General features: G+C 37.5%; 1 protein-coding gene across 2 annotated transcripts; it reads left to right on the top strand.

The window, feature by feature from the left end:
* Window positions 1–206: 206 nt before the first annotated feature.
* LOC103381407 (CSC1-like protein 1) lies at window positions 207–10,716 on the top strand. 2 transcript variants are annotated; one of them, XM_008313723.3, is made up of 23 exons: window positions 207–322; window positions 655–806; window positions 921–1,003; window positions 1,086–1,146; window positions 2,149–2,186; window positions 2,314–2,456; window positions 2,530–2,581; window positions 2,673–2,775; window positions 4,345–4,415; window positions 4,519–4,599; window positions 4,864–4,975; window positions 5,447–5,580; window positions 5,746–5,883; window positions 6,015–6,168; window positions 6,252–6,358; window positions 7,573–7,659; window positions 7,746–7,811; window positions 7,985–8,147; window positions 8,456–8,561; window positions 8,917–9,084; window positions 9,201–9,316; window positions 9,818–9,859; window positions 10,239–10,716. In XM_008313723.3, exons 2-23 carry the CDS (start codon window positions 657–659, stop codon window positions 10,323–10,325), a joined length of 2,262 nt encoding a protein of 753 aa, XP_008311945.1. In that variant the 5' UTR covers window positions 207–322; window positions 655–656; the 3' UTR covers window positions 10,326–10,716. The 2 variants fall into 2 exon arrangements, with proteins under 2 accessions (XP_008311945.1, XP_008311944.1); XM_008313722.3 differs by having other exon boundaries at window positions 207–409.
* Window positions 10,717–16,155: the final 5,439 nt, after the last annotated feature.

Here is a 16,155-nt window from a genome sequence, read left to right as displayed (position 1 = left end):
CCAGATTGAGATTTATACGTTTTCCTCTCCATTTCTCGACTTCTTCCACTTCTTTGCTGAGCTTCGTTTGCGCTATGTGTCGCAATACAATTGTGCCCTGTCCTTTCCCTCTATAGAAATCAAAGACACACATAGAGTTCAGAGGTCAAATGACTTTCAACTTAAAAGGACGAGCAGTGCAATGAAGCTAGCTGAATGACAGCACTAACACAAAATGATGAAATTCATTCACAACAGAATTAGACTACATTTACCTGAATTGGTTTATTTTATTATTTTCTATTTAGTCTATAGTCCATTTTTTAACAGAACAAATATCAAGGTAGGGAAGTATATGCCTTGTCAGAATAACAGCCAAAGGATCATCAGTTATTTTGAACGTGTCTTTTCACAAGAGTAATATGTAATGGAAATGCAAACAATAGCCTTGAGAAATGTCTTTGAATGTTTGGCTCTACCTCTAAAGTTGAAGTGTTGCTAGATGGATGATGTATTGATGGCTGGAAGGATGGATGGATGGATGGATGGATGGATGGATGGATGGATGGATGGATGGATAACAATGAATGAACTGATAACAATAAGCATTAACAAATGATCAATTCTCACTCCACCACTAACTAAATTGATATTTTCTTATTGACTCTGTTGTAGCCATGGCTGAGCTGTGGTACATTCTGACGGATACAGACGCCCCGGCAGAAAATGCTAGTACCTGCTACAGCACCACGCACAGTACTGTGCTGAGTGGAATCCCTTTTGGAGGAGTGCCAATAGTTTTCATGTTATATCTTGCAGTCTTTTTGGTAAGTCAGTTATTTCACCCTCCTTATCAATACCAAGTGTGTGTTCATAGTAAGATTTCCTTGTGAGTACTTCCTAAGTTTGACGGTAACCAGCAACAATTTTGTTGCCTTTAGTTTTTGGGGTTGCTCTTCTCTGTCCTCAAGCAGTTTTCCGATCACTGGCGCATAGCACATTTCGCCGACCCTGACAATCAAACGTGAGTTAGAAACCAAAAAAAAAAAAAAAATCCTTGGCCTGTGTCTGTGGAAAAATGTGTCTAACTTTAATTTTGTTCACAGATTCTCTGATGAACCGACCCGCATTGTGCAGCGTGCACGGAGGGAAGATCAGCGAGAAATGGTATGTCAATCCTTCAAGTTTTTATCCTTCAGCAATATTTCAATTAAACCAAGAATTTTGAATCAATTCGGTTCGGTTTGATTATCAACGACAGTATCAAGAGCTGGTAGGCCACTACCAGGAAGTACCGCGGACCGGTAGCTCCTGTCTCAACGTTATGCATGGGCAAACGTTTTGACTGGCGGGCCACAATTGTCCCAAAATTGAACAAGGGGGATGGATCAGGACCAGATGGATGGAGCAATTCTTGTGAACTAAGATAAATGACATGTAAAGTCATGCATAAAGGCTAAAATGCTAAAATGCGTTTAGCATTTTCTACACCATCTATTGGGGAAAAGTGGGTATTGCAGGGAAAAGGAAGTATAATGATAATATAAATAAATTATATAATTTGGAAAGGTATGGTGGGCCGGATTAAAAAGCTGAATGGGCCGCATCCGGCCCCCGGGCCTTAGTTTGCCCATGCCTGCTGTATGCCACCTGTGTGGGATATGGAATGATTGTTAAGGCCTGGTGAATTTGCAAAATAAAACATATTTTATACATTATCCTATTGGAATCTAAAAGATTTTTTTCTGCTGAATTGCCTTTAAAAGAAGAAAGTAAATGAAAATAAATGGAATCTCCTTAAATTAAGTGGATTAAATTATTAATCCCTTGTCTTATTCTCGCCTCTGGGAAATATGTTTTTCCCCCTGCCTACTTATTACACCCTATTTTGTATTGGTAATATACAGTGATCGCTCTCTTATCTCGGTAGTTGCGTTCCAAGACCCACTGTGAAAAGGGAAATCCGCGAAGTAGAGTTGAGATAGTTATTATATTATTTACTTATATATTTACCCTTTACGAACCGCAAAACCTTTACAAAACTGTGAACGGCGGTCTGTGAAGTAGGGAATAAATTAGGCTTTGCCATCCCTCTTCAGTTGCTTTTTCCAGAGCCACAGTACAATCATGTGATGTTTACGTAACATAAAAATGTCTGTGTGTCTTCAGGGCTTCATATCGTGGCTACCATATTTTCTCACCTTAAGGTAAAATGGCAGTTTCATTCTATTCTTGTAGGTCACTAACCTCCGGAGGTCCATTAACCTCCCTTAACTTAGATCAATGTCACCGATGTTCATGTGTTGTTATTCCTGTGATGACTTTCTGCATTAGTGAGGATCAGATCAAGGACCGGTGCGGCCCAGACGGTGTTAACTACCTGTCCTTTCAGCTTCACCTGGTCATCGCGTTGTTTCTCATGAACACCTTTGCCATGGCAGTAACGCTGCCTGTCAACATGAATGGACATCTCCTCGGTGGGTTTGGCGTAACAACTATGCTATAATTGACTTTTCTGCTTTTCTACTTTTATATACTTTTTTTCCCCAGGTAATAACACCCTGACTTTTGGAAGGACAACTGTTGCAAATATTCGCAAGGGGTACATTTTATACAATTCTTGCATGAATAATAACTTTTAGAGATTACATCCTGTCATAGTGTTTTGGTAACACTTGTCCATTTGCTTCTAGGAACAACGTAATATGGTTGCATACAGTGATCCCAATTATGCACCTGCTTCTGATGGTTGTACTGCTGCAGCATCACACGTCGAAAATGACAGACAGCGAAATAGTAAGTCACGCTTTGTCCATATTTAAAATGTAAATAAATAATGATTTCACTTTTCAATTTTCAATTGAATAGCTCTGAAACATACCATGCACACTTAATACAACATTAAGAAAAAATGTGTAGCTACTTGCGAGATTATGAAATAGGATGTCTGGTCTTTTTATTTATTAACGTTTTTTTGCTTCAATGCAAGTCTGTTGCTCACTTAAGCTAATAGTGAAAGGCCTGTGCTGCTATATTCTAATGTTGGTCATCATGGTGGTACTCAGAGAGCTCATTGTTTTCTCAGGTGGTACAGAGTATAAAATGTTTGACAACCAAAAGTGATAGGAGCTTCGAATGCAACACGTTAATGCGAGAGAGCTTCTGAGGCGATGTAAAATAAGTTGGAAAAAGTTGCGGCATTGCGACAACCAATTAGCGACGAGTTTACCGTGACGTCACATTCCTAAAGTTAATAGAAGTTGGCGAACAATGGCGGACACTCTTTACATCGCTGTGTGTGGCCATCAACGCTGCTGCAAAGCTTTATTTGGACCGGAAATAAAGCGATATAGGCTAAAGTTAGCCTGGAGGGGAAACTCTCCGGTAAATTGTGAGGCTTTTTGTGGCTAGTTTTACTATTGTATGCCAGAGGTACCGCTGGGACTCGTCCAGACGTAGTGCCTGGAAGAAACGATGAAGTTCACTCGGCTGCGGCGGCGCGACTGGTTTCCGGTGCTTCCGGTACAGTAGGTAGAGTGCAGCAGCTTGTTATTGCCAACACCACTGCTACGTTTTATTGAAACGTGATAAAACTGAGTAGTCATGGGCCGAAGTTAGCCAGGAGGTGGAACTCGCCTGTAAATTGTGAAGACTTATTGTAGCTTGTTTTACTATTGTGAGGTATCGCTGGGTTTGGCGGGTTGACAAATGAACGGATAAATAACTGTCCCGCACGCCATTTTTCTAGGGCTGAACAAGCGCATGAGCATGTATCGCTTGATATCAGAATCAAAAATTAAGTGTTTGGACAATATCGGATATCCGTTGTTGAAATGTTTTTGTTTCGCCTCTATTCCTTTTGCTGTGAACGCAGCTTTAGCCTGGTCAGGATTAGGCTAGTTGCAGAGAATCGGCAGTTACTTTGTCGTGCGAAAAATCACACTTATCTGTACAGTTCAAACACTGTGGAGAACACGTGTGAACATGTTTACCTAAAGAGGAAAAAGACAACTAGAAACAACAAACCCATTCAACTTGTCTGCTTATTTAATAAGAAAAAAGAAAATGCAAAACATTACTCCTTAAACAACTAGAAACAACAAACCCATACAACTTGTCATAAACTGACAAACACTTATTCCTCCTCAAAAGTCTTGGGTTTGTCATAAACTGACAAACACTTATTCCAAGTGTACTTCTTGTTACTCCTTGCAGTACTAACTATTATTAACTACTAGTCTTGATTTTATTAAAATATTATTGGAATATATAATACAATCCACAATTTACAAAAGTCACTCTAACCACATTCTTTTTTCTTTTTTTTTTTTTTTGTAACCACATTCTTTTTTTCTTTTTTTGTAGACCAAAAACACTTTGTTTATTTCTAAGATTCCCAAAAAGGCAACCAAAGAAGACATCGAAGCCCATTTCAGGTGAGTGGACTACACTGTGATACGTCAGCTGTTAATAAAGCATGATTATTTATAGTAAGTTGGTCTGCATTTAGAAACAAGTTCTCAATTTTTCCTCATACAGTGAAGCATATCCTTTCTGTCGGGTGTCCGCCGTATCACTGGGCTTTGACGTAAACAAGCTAATGAAGCTTCACACAGAAAGGTGAGGAATCGAACGCCTGCTGAATTTGTCTATTAGTAAAAGACCACAATTCTTCAACTTTCCTTTGACATATAGGGCCATAATCTTAAATAATCTCAATCTGCCAAATTCACTTGTAGGTTTTGTACTGTTTTTATACATTGTATATATACAATATATATGTAATATATACTACATGTACAATATATAATATATACAATATTAGGATAGAGAATTCTTCAGTTCAATTAGTTTAGTTTTTCCTTTATTTTTTTTATTTACCAGAGTGCGGATAGACAAACACCTGCACTTCTACAAGAATATTAGAAGGAAAACAGGAATCCGGGAGATGATTGAACCCTCTTGGTTAAGGAGAATGTTCATCGGTGGGGAGAAGGTGAGATGGAATGATGTTGAGAGAGCTTGAACCAAGTGTTGAATGAATGTATTGTAGGTGTTGTTTATTCTAGGAGGTTTTGTATTTACGGTAGATTTGCCATTGTAAGATGATTGTAAGAAGATTTTAACAAATGATTTCATTAATACATAATATAATGGCTAAATTAATAACCAAATAATAATAAAGGATGCTAAAATGCATTGATTCTTGTATTCGCCACAAACCCCAACTAAAATAAGAGTATAAATACACACTAAATATATTTTGTTACGTATTTAATTTTTTTTTTAATCATACAAAATACTGATACATACCTTACAGTTTTTAACAATACGTTTTGATCTGTAAAACAGATACTTCTGTGTATTTCTGTTTTTTTGACAATAATGACACTGTAAATTGACTTATTAAGGTGTCATGTTGTGTCAGCAGTATTTTTTTGCAATGTTTGTTTCATCCAATATTTAGGTTGATGCCATAAATCACTACCGTACTAAACACAAAGTGGTGCTGGAAGTGATTAAAAAGGAAGCAGAAGATGTTCCACAGCACCCTCTAGGAATTGTTTTTGTAACTATGAAGACTGAGACCATGGCCAATTGGTGAGTTTCTTTTAGTTTTCTATTTTTACACGAGGAATCTATAAAAAAAAAATCTATATTATTTGACAACTCAAACATTAGCCCACATTTTTGCAAGTGTTTTTGTTTTGCAATATCAGTTTGTTTTTTTTTATCCAACAACCTGCTATCATTTTCTCTGCACAGCATTCTGAAAGACTTTAACGCAGTTGAGCATGGCAGCTTCTTTTTTGGGATGGAGCCTCAACCCTCATCTCATAGTCAAAAGCTGAAGGTGAACAAATGGAGAGTGAAGATCGCACCTCATCCTCAAGATTTGAACTGGTAAGATTTAAACCGCATGGAAATACGTTTTTCTGCACGATATCAGGGAACGAAAAAATATATGTCAAGTGAAGCAGGCGCTGTCAAATTCTATGATATTGATATTGATCAATTGCTCTTCCATTCTGCAGGGCAAATCTGTCAGTGCAAGGTTTCTCCTGGTTCATGCGTAATGTAGTGCTCAATATTGTCCTCTTCCTTGTGCTCATCTTCCTCACTACTCCAACCATCATTTTGAACACCATGGACAAGCTTGATGTGACGAAGACCATTGAAGACCTTCATGTACGATGAATACCTTTAACTAGTCACCAAATTACTTTCAGGTGTGCACCATTCAGCTGACTTTGTTCTGTTTCTGACCCCAGAGTCCCATTATCAGTGAGTTTTTCCCCACCCTCCTGTTGTGCATCTTCTCATTAGTGCTTCCTACCACAGTGTATTATTCCACAAAGGTAGAAGGACACTGGAGCAGGTATGATTTATGAGTTTGTTTTTCTTTCTTTTTTTAAAAAAAAGGCTTAAAGGTGATATGTTGAAATCTTAAATGACAATATAACAATTTTTTTATGTATAATTCTATAGTATGTAATAGTGACCAGGTATGTTTAGTTTATGTGATTAAATATATATTCAACATTTTCAATTTAGGTAGATTCCTTTAGCCCAGACATTTAAACAGCAACACCCAAGATGCCCCTGTAATAGATGATCGGATACGAACATGCTTATTTTAAATATGTTTCCGTAAAAAAACCCTTAAGAGCACTGTCACAATGTCAAGTAGTTCACTTCCTACTTTCCTAATACAGTGGAACTTTAAGATACAAGCTACCTAGAACAGGAGTATTTCATGTCACAAGTCTAAAAGTATTGCAAGAAACATGACCAATGTGACTAATCCAAACGGTGTATTTGTTTCCGTGGAAAAATATGAAGAAAGATTTAAAAAGGTATAACGGACATTTAAACTCCACAGACTTGACAAGACACAGAGCATTTTGTTCAGCGATTTGTAGAATGTTGTGGAGGATTGAGAGTTTCTTAAAGCAGGTGGTGGAGACAGTATTTTAATCACCTTTACGCTAGGTGAAACAAAAAGATGTTTTAAATTACAATCGATTGTGCATTACAGTAATATATAGGTGGATGGATTATTAGATTATCAGTGGGCATCAGTCGGCATATGAATTGAAATGTGTTCAAAATTTGACTCACTTTATCTTCCAAATTTAATTCACGCACATTTGTGTTAACATTGACAGCCATAGAAATTATTTAAATAAACTGTAGAACTGTAAAATTTAATGCTTATTGATACATAACATATTTTCCAGACTATAAGTTGCTGCGGAGTATAAGTTGCACAAGCCAAAAAATGTGTAATGAAGAAGAAAAAAACATATACAAGTTGCACCAGCCAGCTAGAGTGCCCTCTAGCGGCTGTCAGTGTGAAAATAACAAACATGTGAAATTATATATTTTAATATATAAGTTGCAACTGAGTATAAGTCCCAAACCCAGCCCACAATGAAGGTGCTACTTTTAGTTTGGTAAATACGGTAATTTACTTCCAACATGTGTTTAGATCCCCTCAGGGTGGATGTTCAGAGCACGTCACAGCATCCACCCTCATGCACACATAACACACAAACACATGTTTTAATGACATGGCCCTGTCTCTTTCAGCTCCAGTGAACAGGTTAGCATGATGCGTAAACTCTATTTCTTTCTGATCTTCATGGTGCTGATCCTTCCCTCACTTGGACTCTCAAGGTAATTTGTGAATCTATTGCTTAAAAATGTTTATAACAATTTAACAATTTAACTTTGTTTTTTGTTTTTTTTGTTGGTGTTTTCAGTATTTCAGTATTTTTCCGTTGGCTGCTAGACCAAAAGTTTGTGGCAGATTTGAAAGTAAGATTTGAGTAAGTACTTTTACATTGTTTTTTTTTTTCAATTATTAAAATGATAATGATAAAAGCAGGCTGATAAAATGATTTTAAAATGATAAAAAATAATTTCTAGAATTTAAACATTTTCAGTATGTTGCTGTTTCTTTTTTTTAACCCCCATTTTCCTGATGTCTCTTTTACACCAGGTGTGTGTTCTTACCTAACCAAGGGGCCTTTTTTGTAAACTATGTTGTCGCGGCAGCCTTGGTCGGCTCTGGGATGGAGTTGCTGAGGATCACTCAGTTGTTGAGCTACCACATTAGGCTGATGCTGGCAGGTTCTGATGCTGGACGGAAGTATATCAAAGAGGTAGGAAGGCTAGGCTAGACACAAATGTACCACTGCTGTAATGCTTGAATGATAACAAGCCTCCAGTCACTAGGTGGCAGCGACTCATACAGTGGTTTGTACAGATAGAAATATACATGTTATCAGGTTATTTTTTTCTGTTTTTGTTGTGATGGGAGTTTGAGTGTGTGCTGAAAAAGAGTGAGACAATATTGGGAGACAGGGGGCGCTCCTTTGTTTTGTTTTTGTGAGAGATAAACAGAGTCATTTTGACAAGACATGACGAATTCAAGTCGTTATTTTCAGACTGACCTGATTTGTCCTTGCAGAATCACGCCTACATTTTTTCGTATGGTTCTGCCTACGGATGGACTCTCTGCGTGTTTACTGTGGTTATGGCGTACAGTGTCACCTGCCCCGTTATCGTACCTTGTGGTAAGTAGTGTTACGCTTTTCACAGTCTGGCTTTTGCTTGTCTATTTCATTTATTTTTGCAACAAACATTTCCATATTTTGAATCCAAGACTTTTTACATTTTCACAGACACAAAATGTACAAAAAAATGATCAAAATCATAGTATAATTTAGAAATATTCAAGGGCCAATTATTTTGTATATTATATATATTATATGTTCATGAAAATGTACTGAAATCTTCACGGAGGTCAAGGGTAGAATGACGTCATTAACATGTTTAGTTTTTTTTTTTCCAAAATTACTTTGTTTTGTATAAGACAACCAAGAAAATATATAAATAAACAAGTGGTGTCCTGTCATGTGTGTTGGTCAGGGCTCCTGTACATGCTGGTGAGACACCTAGTGGACAAATTCAACTTGTACTACGCCTATCGGCAAGGCTGCCATTCCCGCAAAGTTCATCAAGCAGCTGTCAATCAAGCTCTAGCTGCACCAATCATCAGCCTCATCTATCTCTACTATCTGTCATTCCTCAGAATAGGTACCACTGACTATAAATCAAAGTTATGTGGTCTGGAGATTGATACTATAGATATTATTTGGCATTTGTGTAGATGGAGTACTACATAAAGTTTCACGCAGCTGATGTTATTTCAGGATTCTGGGGTCAGAGGACTCTTTTCCTGATGGTGTTTCTTTGTGTCACCATCTTCATCTGTTGCGGCTACACCTGCTTTGGCTATTTCAAATACCTAAGTCCGCACAAGTATAAGGTAACGTTCTTTTAACACTTGTTGCATTCTTTCACATCCACCCATATAACTGCAAACGAGTTCATCGTTCATTAGTGTCTCTCTGAAGTGCATGTCACTCTGATGACTACTTCGTTGTTTTTTTTACATTATTAGCAGTTTCCCAGCATCAGCACTAAGTGTCACCAAAAACACACACCTGTAGAAACGCACGTATGCTAGTTAAGCGTAAGGCCAGGACATTTCTACGATCATTTCAATTTTGAAACGTCTGAAAGTGAGCCTGGAAAAGGACCTACAACACTTTTTTGTGCGTTGGCAACTTTAAAAGACCCCAGAATCTTTCCGTACCTACAGTTTCTGGATTTTTGCGTACCGCCCTTTTTCACGATGAAATCCACGCACGTTTAGTACATCAGGCACTTGGTCATATAAAACTTAAAAAAATAAAAAGCCTGAGCATGTTAACTGTGTAAACACCATTCTCAGACTGGACCTCAATGTTATTTTTGTTGTTTGCAGGTTATAGACAAAGGCAAGGAAACAGAAGAGGAAATCATGGAGGTAAAGTCAGACCAACTCACATATTAAGGAATTTGAATGACAGGAAATACTTGGTGAATGGACTTAGACTTCGGCTTCCTTGATTTGTCATTTAGATTTACATCAAAAGGAAATTATGATGCAGTTGGCTCGTATCACAACCGGAATAAAAGGCAATTTATGCAGTAAAAAAAAAAAGTACTGAAATACCTAAAATAGAAAAACTAAAATAATTACACAGTGTCAATTTACAATTTAAAAGTATTGCACAGATACGAGGAATTGCACAGGTAGAGATTAGTGACGTGTGTGTGTGTGTGACCAGGTCTATTAATGACTAAAACGTGAATGTGGAGGGACTCATTTGTCATTTATCTCCCCCTGTTGTGTTGAATTACAGGCCTTTGTTCCAAAACAGCTGGATCCAGAATCCTACATGGACACAGAGGATAACCAGCCTGACATATTTGACACATATACCGTCTGAATCAGTGGGTTTCAATTGGCTGCTTAAGCGTTGTTAAACATGAAGATGGCAATAAAAATTGAAAGTGATCCAGTTGAAAAAGAATGATAAAGTGAGATAAAGTCATTTTTATAAAGATAAATATAAAATAAATATCAAGGTTATCATAACTAAAAGCAAGTAAACCATAAATCTTTTTTTTTTCATATGAAATTCTGTTTCCTGCTATTACTCTTTTTGCAAATACTCTTGCATCCTTTTGGCCATTGTCTCTGACATACTTGTTCTTCTTAGTGATGTCATTATTAACAAAAAGTATCTGGAGAGTGAAATTTTTACTGAGGCGTTTAAATGTCATTTAAATCAAATGTAACTTTTCTTTTCCTTTTGTCTTTCAATAATTTGTAGTTAATACTACAGGGGCCTCCGACCTTTTTCCCCAAAGCTACTTCTACAAAAAAAAATGGTTAGGAGCTACTCATGTTGTCCAACATTTATTTTCATAGCTCATTTCTAACAAACAAATTATTATTACGTATTTACGTACTTCTCTGCTGGTCTAACATAAACAGTGATCATAAGTTGATAAAAGTTCATTTAATTTTTAATTTACTTTTCCTAAATACAGAAAGAATACTTCATATTCTTCATATTCTCTTCATGTCATATTAGGCTCCTTGTAGTGTTGTTGTTTTTAGGTTCGAGTTTTTATCCTATCAGAATTCAGCTAGCTGTTGCCAGGCTGTATGAAATCTGCCAGAGGCCTTCAGAATCAACAATGCGGGCGTCTGTGCAATGTAAGTGAACGGGCACATACAGTTGATGGACAGTTACGATATCCAATCAGATCACGAGTTGTTGACAGTAGGCCTTTAAGCTGGCCTCACGTTGAACGTGACATGTATGCGTCCTGTGATTGGATACTCGCTTACCGCGGTAAAACAAGAAGTAAGTTCGACGCAGATTAACCGATTAGCAGGCAGAGAAATCTAATATCTACTCGCTTTTTTATTCCACAATAGACGAAGGAGGGCAAAACGTGGACTTGCGAACTTAAATTGTTTAACTAAGGCAGCAATGAGACACCAAAGCACGACTGGAAACTTGCAAGCTACGGTGCTTCTAAAAACGTTTGGGGACATCCGAGTGGATGAACAGCTCAACGAACAGGTGCGAAAGGGATTCATTGATGGAACTGAAGGCACAGATAAACTGTACAACCAAGTCATTGATGTCTTCTTGAGGAAAGAAAGTAGAATGGATTTGTGTTTTGGTGAGTACAAACATTTTGTTTATTTACTTGCGGAATTATTGATTTTTTAATGCGTCAGAAAATAGCCCGTTTTGTACACAACTGAGGTGATGCAATGCCCAGTAGTGCTTATAGTGTGTTTCTGTATATAATTTCTCCCGCGGTGGTCACGTGGTGTCCTAAATTATGATATTATAAGAGGTATTTATTGAAGTCGGACTAAGTAGGACATCACTGAAGGCCTAGGTGTGAAATGCGCTACCCGCCATTGTTGTAAAGTGGTATTGCAGTGGTGTTGGTATTTTAATTTTTAATTTGGTTTTCTTTCATCAAAAGTTCTAAGTTCCCTTGTCGCCCTCTGCTGACCATAACGAGCACTCATCAGCAAGTGTGATGAGTGCACGATTCGCCCTCTTGTGGCTCAACAGAGTGTGGTTGCCTGTTTGAGCCACCAGAGGGCGAATCGTGCAGACATTCTATTGGGACCTTCTTGTTGGCGCAGCTAAACCGAACAACCGACCGCATTTACTAGATTCCATCATAAAATGTGTCCCTACGCTAAACTGTCCTTGAGGAACATGATTAAAATAGATGTCGATAGAAGAAAAACAAAAATAAAAATAAAATAATCATAAATAATAACGATTAAAAAATAGTTTATCATTTTGCTACTGTTTTTTTCGGTCTTTCTAATGCAGCCAAGTTTGCTACTGTGAATGCTACGTTTATATCTGCCATTAAGATTGTAAAAACACTTGTAGAGTGCAGTCGGTTGTGCTCTTTTGTTCAGCAGAGGGCGACATTTAGTAGGAAGGAAATAAAAAAATTAAAACAGCTTTATTTTTCAGCAATGCACAAAAGATTTAAACCTGCGATCCTTTACTTAGATGAGTACCTATCTTACAGCTAGATGATGATAATTTAGTCACTAACGAATCATTAGAAAAAAATGTATTAATTTTTTTGATTTTTTAAAATACATTCCTTTACTTTCACGTTATTTTCCACACAACTGGATCCCAAAACTAAAATTTCTTTCAGACACAAATTGACAAAAACATGAAACTGAATGTGAATCCATCATGTTCTTTAAAAATGCTAAAAGTATATTTGTCAAAAATTATCCCAAAAATGTTAGATTATAACTTAAAAAGAAAATATAATCTAAAAACACCTACAATTGTCACAATGTGTACAATTTTCACTAAAAATCCCCCAAAACATCATATTTTGTTTTGTTGAAAATCACCTCACATCTTAAGTCGACATTGACCAATCAAGGTTGACAACAGGGCAAATTAATAGCTAAAGTGCAACTATCAGTAATCACTTTGTGTTAAAAGGAAGCTGGAAAACCACCCATTTTGATTGGATAAAAATGCAAGCAGACTTGCAAGCAACCAAGTCAGTTTTTCAAATTCATCTATGATTCATTTGCACTTTGGTGAGCTACTTGAGCAACTCGCGTACATTTGAGAAGGGCGGTTAGCTTACAATTGGAGGGTGGTGGAATTGATTCCAGACTAATTTATGTTTCCCCCTGGCAGCTCTGCAAAGTACAGATGTTTTTTTTTTAGGCACAAAGAACTCAAACAAAATCAAACAAATCCTGGTTTGGTTTGTGGGAATTATTTATTTTATACTTGTGTAACAATTATAAACCAAACAAATAACAAAAACAATGTTGCATGATTTAACAATATGCAAGGCCTTTCACTTCCACAGCTTCTTGATGGACATGTTCTTCTCACTGTCTTTCTGCATCACCTGGTGGGGAAGGAGGAAGGTGGAGATCAGTGTCAGCGTGAGTAGTAAAATATTGTGCTATTTTATATGTATTTTTGTATAATGAGAGAATTTAAAAAAGGATGTACAATCGACTCCATTGTGTTTCACTTACCTTTGCTACAGCCATCTCAAAGTCCTCTTGGGTGACGTGAACTCTCCTTTCTCTCAGAGCATACATGCCAGCCTCTGTGCAAACACCCTGAGAGGACACGTAACACTCCCTTCACCTTTTTCTCTTTTCAAGGTCTCAAACAGGCTTTTAGCCTTCTCTTGAATCAACACAAGTGTCACTGGGATACGTCGTTGACGCTGATCTTCCAGCCACAGCATTAATAATCTTTCCATCTCGACAATGAGACCACTACGCTGCTTTGTAATCACTGTTGATTTCATAGGAGGAGATCCTTTCACATGTTCAAGTATACGCTTTTTATCGCAGATGATCGTCGAGACGGTCGTGCGACTTAAGCCAAGCACCCGGCCGATGTTCGTCGGTGTTTCGCCCTTTTCTGACCGTGTTATTATGTCTAATTTCACTTCCATGGAAATTGCTTTCCTTTTCTTTAAATAAATACCCTCAGAAGAGTCTGATTTACGCTTGGGAGACATAATGATGATACATAAAATGTAGCACAATCCAATATGGACCGGCTAAGGTAAACAAAGCCGTCTCGTCCGGTCCGCTCGCCAACTACTTCCCAAGCGAAAGTTGTTTGAATGTAACAAACATCGCACGTAAGTATGATGGAACAAGACTTTCTTCAAAAACTGTGGGATGTTGCGACGTAACCACGAAACGCCGTAGGTCGCGGACGTCGTAAATAAAGGACTTGCTGTACGTTAACCATGTCACTGCCCGAGCTGCAGCGCGGCCATTTTGCGCAAGCGCAAAAACACCACGTTCTCGGACCTCTACATACGGTAGCTGCACTTGGACAAAATTAATTAGAGTTGAGTTTTCTGCGGCGGCGCGTTTGGGCTCGCGCAACATAGACCAAAAAAACAAAAAACAAAAGCAAGCAAACGCTTTAAGGTAAGACAAGACCCAACTGGAAAGACTGTGAAGCCCCTCACCAGAACCCTGCCTTGTCCTGCAGTCTCTGGACAGAGGAAGATGTCAACATTCCCAGCAGGAGGAGTTTCTGTCTGAACGTTTTTAGTATTCATTCAGTGTTCTCTGTCTGGCATCAAACTCCTAGAAACTAAGACCTCACACCATGGATGGAATGTACTCCAACTGTAGCTATTTAGAGGGACGAATTGAAATTAACTCCACTTCAGCCCACCCCATAAATAAAATGAATTGTAAAATTTAAAAATATTAAAAAGGAAAATGAAGCAAGAATAAACAATAATTCTAATAAAAGTCACATGTACCACTAAAGTGCTTTCAAGTACCACAGAAGGTACACTTTGCATTAACCATCACTTCTACTGAAGTTGTTCCTTAGAAAACGAGGATTAAATAATGTCTTAATTTCTTATTTATTTTAAAATAATAATAATAATAAAAATATTATAAAAAACTCTTGTTTTGCTATGTTTTTTTTCTTATAGCGGATTCGTCTGTTTTACTTCAGCAGCTGTTTGACACAGAATGAAAACATCTTACATTAGAGACAACTGTTGGCTGAACTTATTTTCCTGCATGATAATAAAGCACAAATAAAAAGACAGATGCATTGTCATCTGTGAATGCTGGTGATGTTGGTCATGATAAAATGACAGAATAATTAAAATATCAAAGTGAACTTCGATGTACTACATAATATAAGACTACGACTATTTTTGGATTACTGCTGCCCTCCCGTGGGCTGTGATGACACTACATAAATATATTTGTGCGTTAAAAAAGAAACACAAGAGAATAATACTTTTTTAATACTACCGAGGGATATTTGATTATCTAAAACGTCATTCTGTAAAGAATTGTGCTAACGTTTCAGGGAAGTGTGTACGTGTATTATACTGTATATATATGTCCTATATTTACCGTATGTACTATATTTACACTATACCATATGTATATGTACTAATGTACAATATTCAACAAAATCAATGTACTGGAGGCACAAGCTTTTTTAAAAAAAGGAAAATATCTGTGTATTCAAAATAATACACTTGTGTAGGCTATAAGTTTAATCATTAAAATACAGTGGTGGGCCTTCATTGAGTCTGTGCAATGTAAGCGAACCGAAGCGAACGGGCACATACAGTTGATAGACAGTTACGATAGCCAATCAGATCACGAGTTGTTGACAGTAGGCCTTCAAGCTGGCCTCACGTTGAACGTGACATGTATGCGTCCTGTGATTGGATACTCGCTTACCGCGGTAAAACAAGAAGTAAGTTCGACGCAGATTAACCGATTAGCAGGCAGAGAAATCTAATATCTACTCGCTTTTTTATTCCACAATAGACGAAGGAGGGCAAAACGTGGACTTGCGAACTTAAATTGTTTAACTAAGGCAGCAATGAGACACCAAAGCACGACTGGAAACTTGCAAGCTACGGTGCTTCTAAAAACGTTTGGGGACATCCGAGTGGATGAACAGCTCAACGAACAGGTGCGAAAGGGATTCATTGATGGAACTGAAGGCACAGATAAACTGTACAACCAAGTCATTGAGGTCTTCTTGAGGAAATAAAGTAGAATGGATTTGTGTTTTGGTGAGTACAAACATTTTGTTCATTTACTTGCGGAATTATTGATTTTTTAATGCGTCAGAAAATAGCCCGTTTTGTACACAACTGAGGTGATGCAATGCCCAGTAGTGCTTATAGTGTGTTTCTGTATATAATTTCTCCCGC

Source organism: Cynoglossus semilaevis, chromosome 8 (assembly GCF_000523025.1).
Source record: "Cynoglossus semilaevis isolate Cse_v1.0 chromosome 8, Cse_v1.0, whole genome shotgun sequence".
In the NCBI taxonomy this organism is placed as follows: Eukaryota; Metazoa; Chordata; class Actinopteri; order Pleuronectiformes; family Cynoglossidae; genus Cynoglossus; species Cynoglossus semilaevis.
The sequence above is the reverse complement of the archived record's forward strand: the minus strand, read 5'-3'. Positions and strand labels throughout refer to the sequence as shown.

Bases quoted from the DNA above. Each gene is read 5' to 3' on its own strand.
- LOC103381407 (XM_008313723.3), top strand. From the start codon at position 657: ATGGCTGAGCTGTGGTACATTCTGACGGATACAGACGCCCCGGCAGAA. The intron at 5,884-6,014 runs GTAAGATTTAAA...TCCATTCTGCAG, and splicing joins CATCCTCAAGATTTGAACTG to GGCAAATCTGTCAGTGCAAG. The intron at 6,359-7,572 runs GTATGATTTATG...TGTCTCTTTCAG, and splicing joins GTAGAAGGACACTGGAGCAG to CTCCAGTGAACAGGTTAGCA.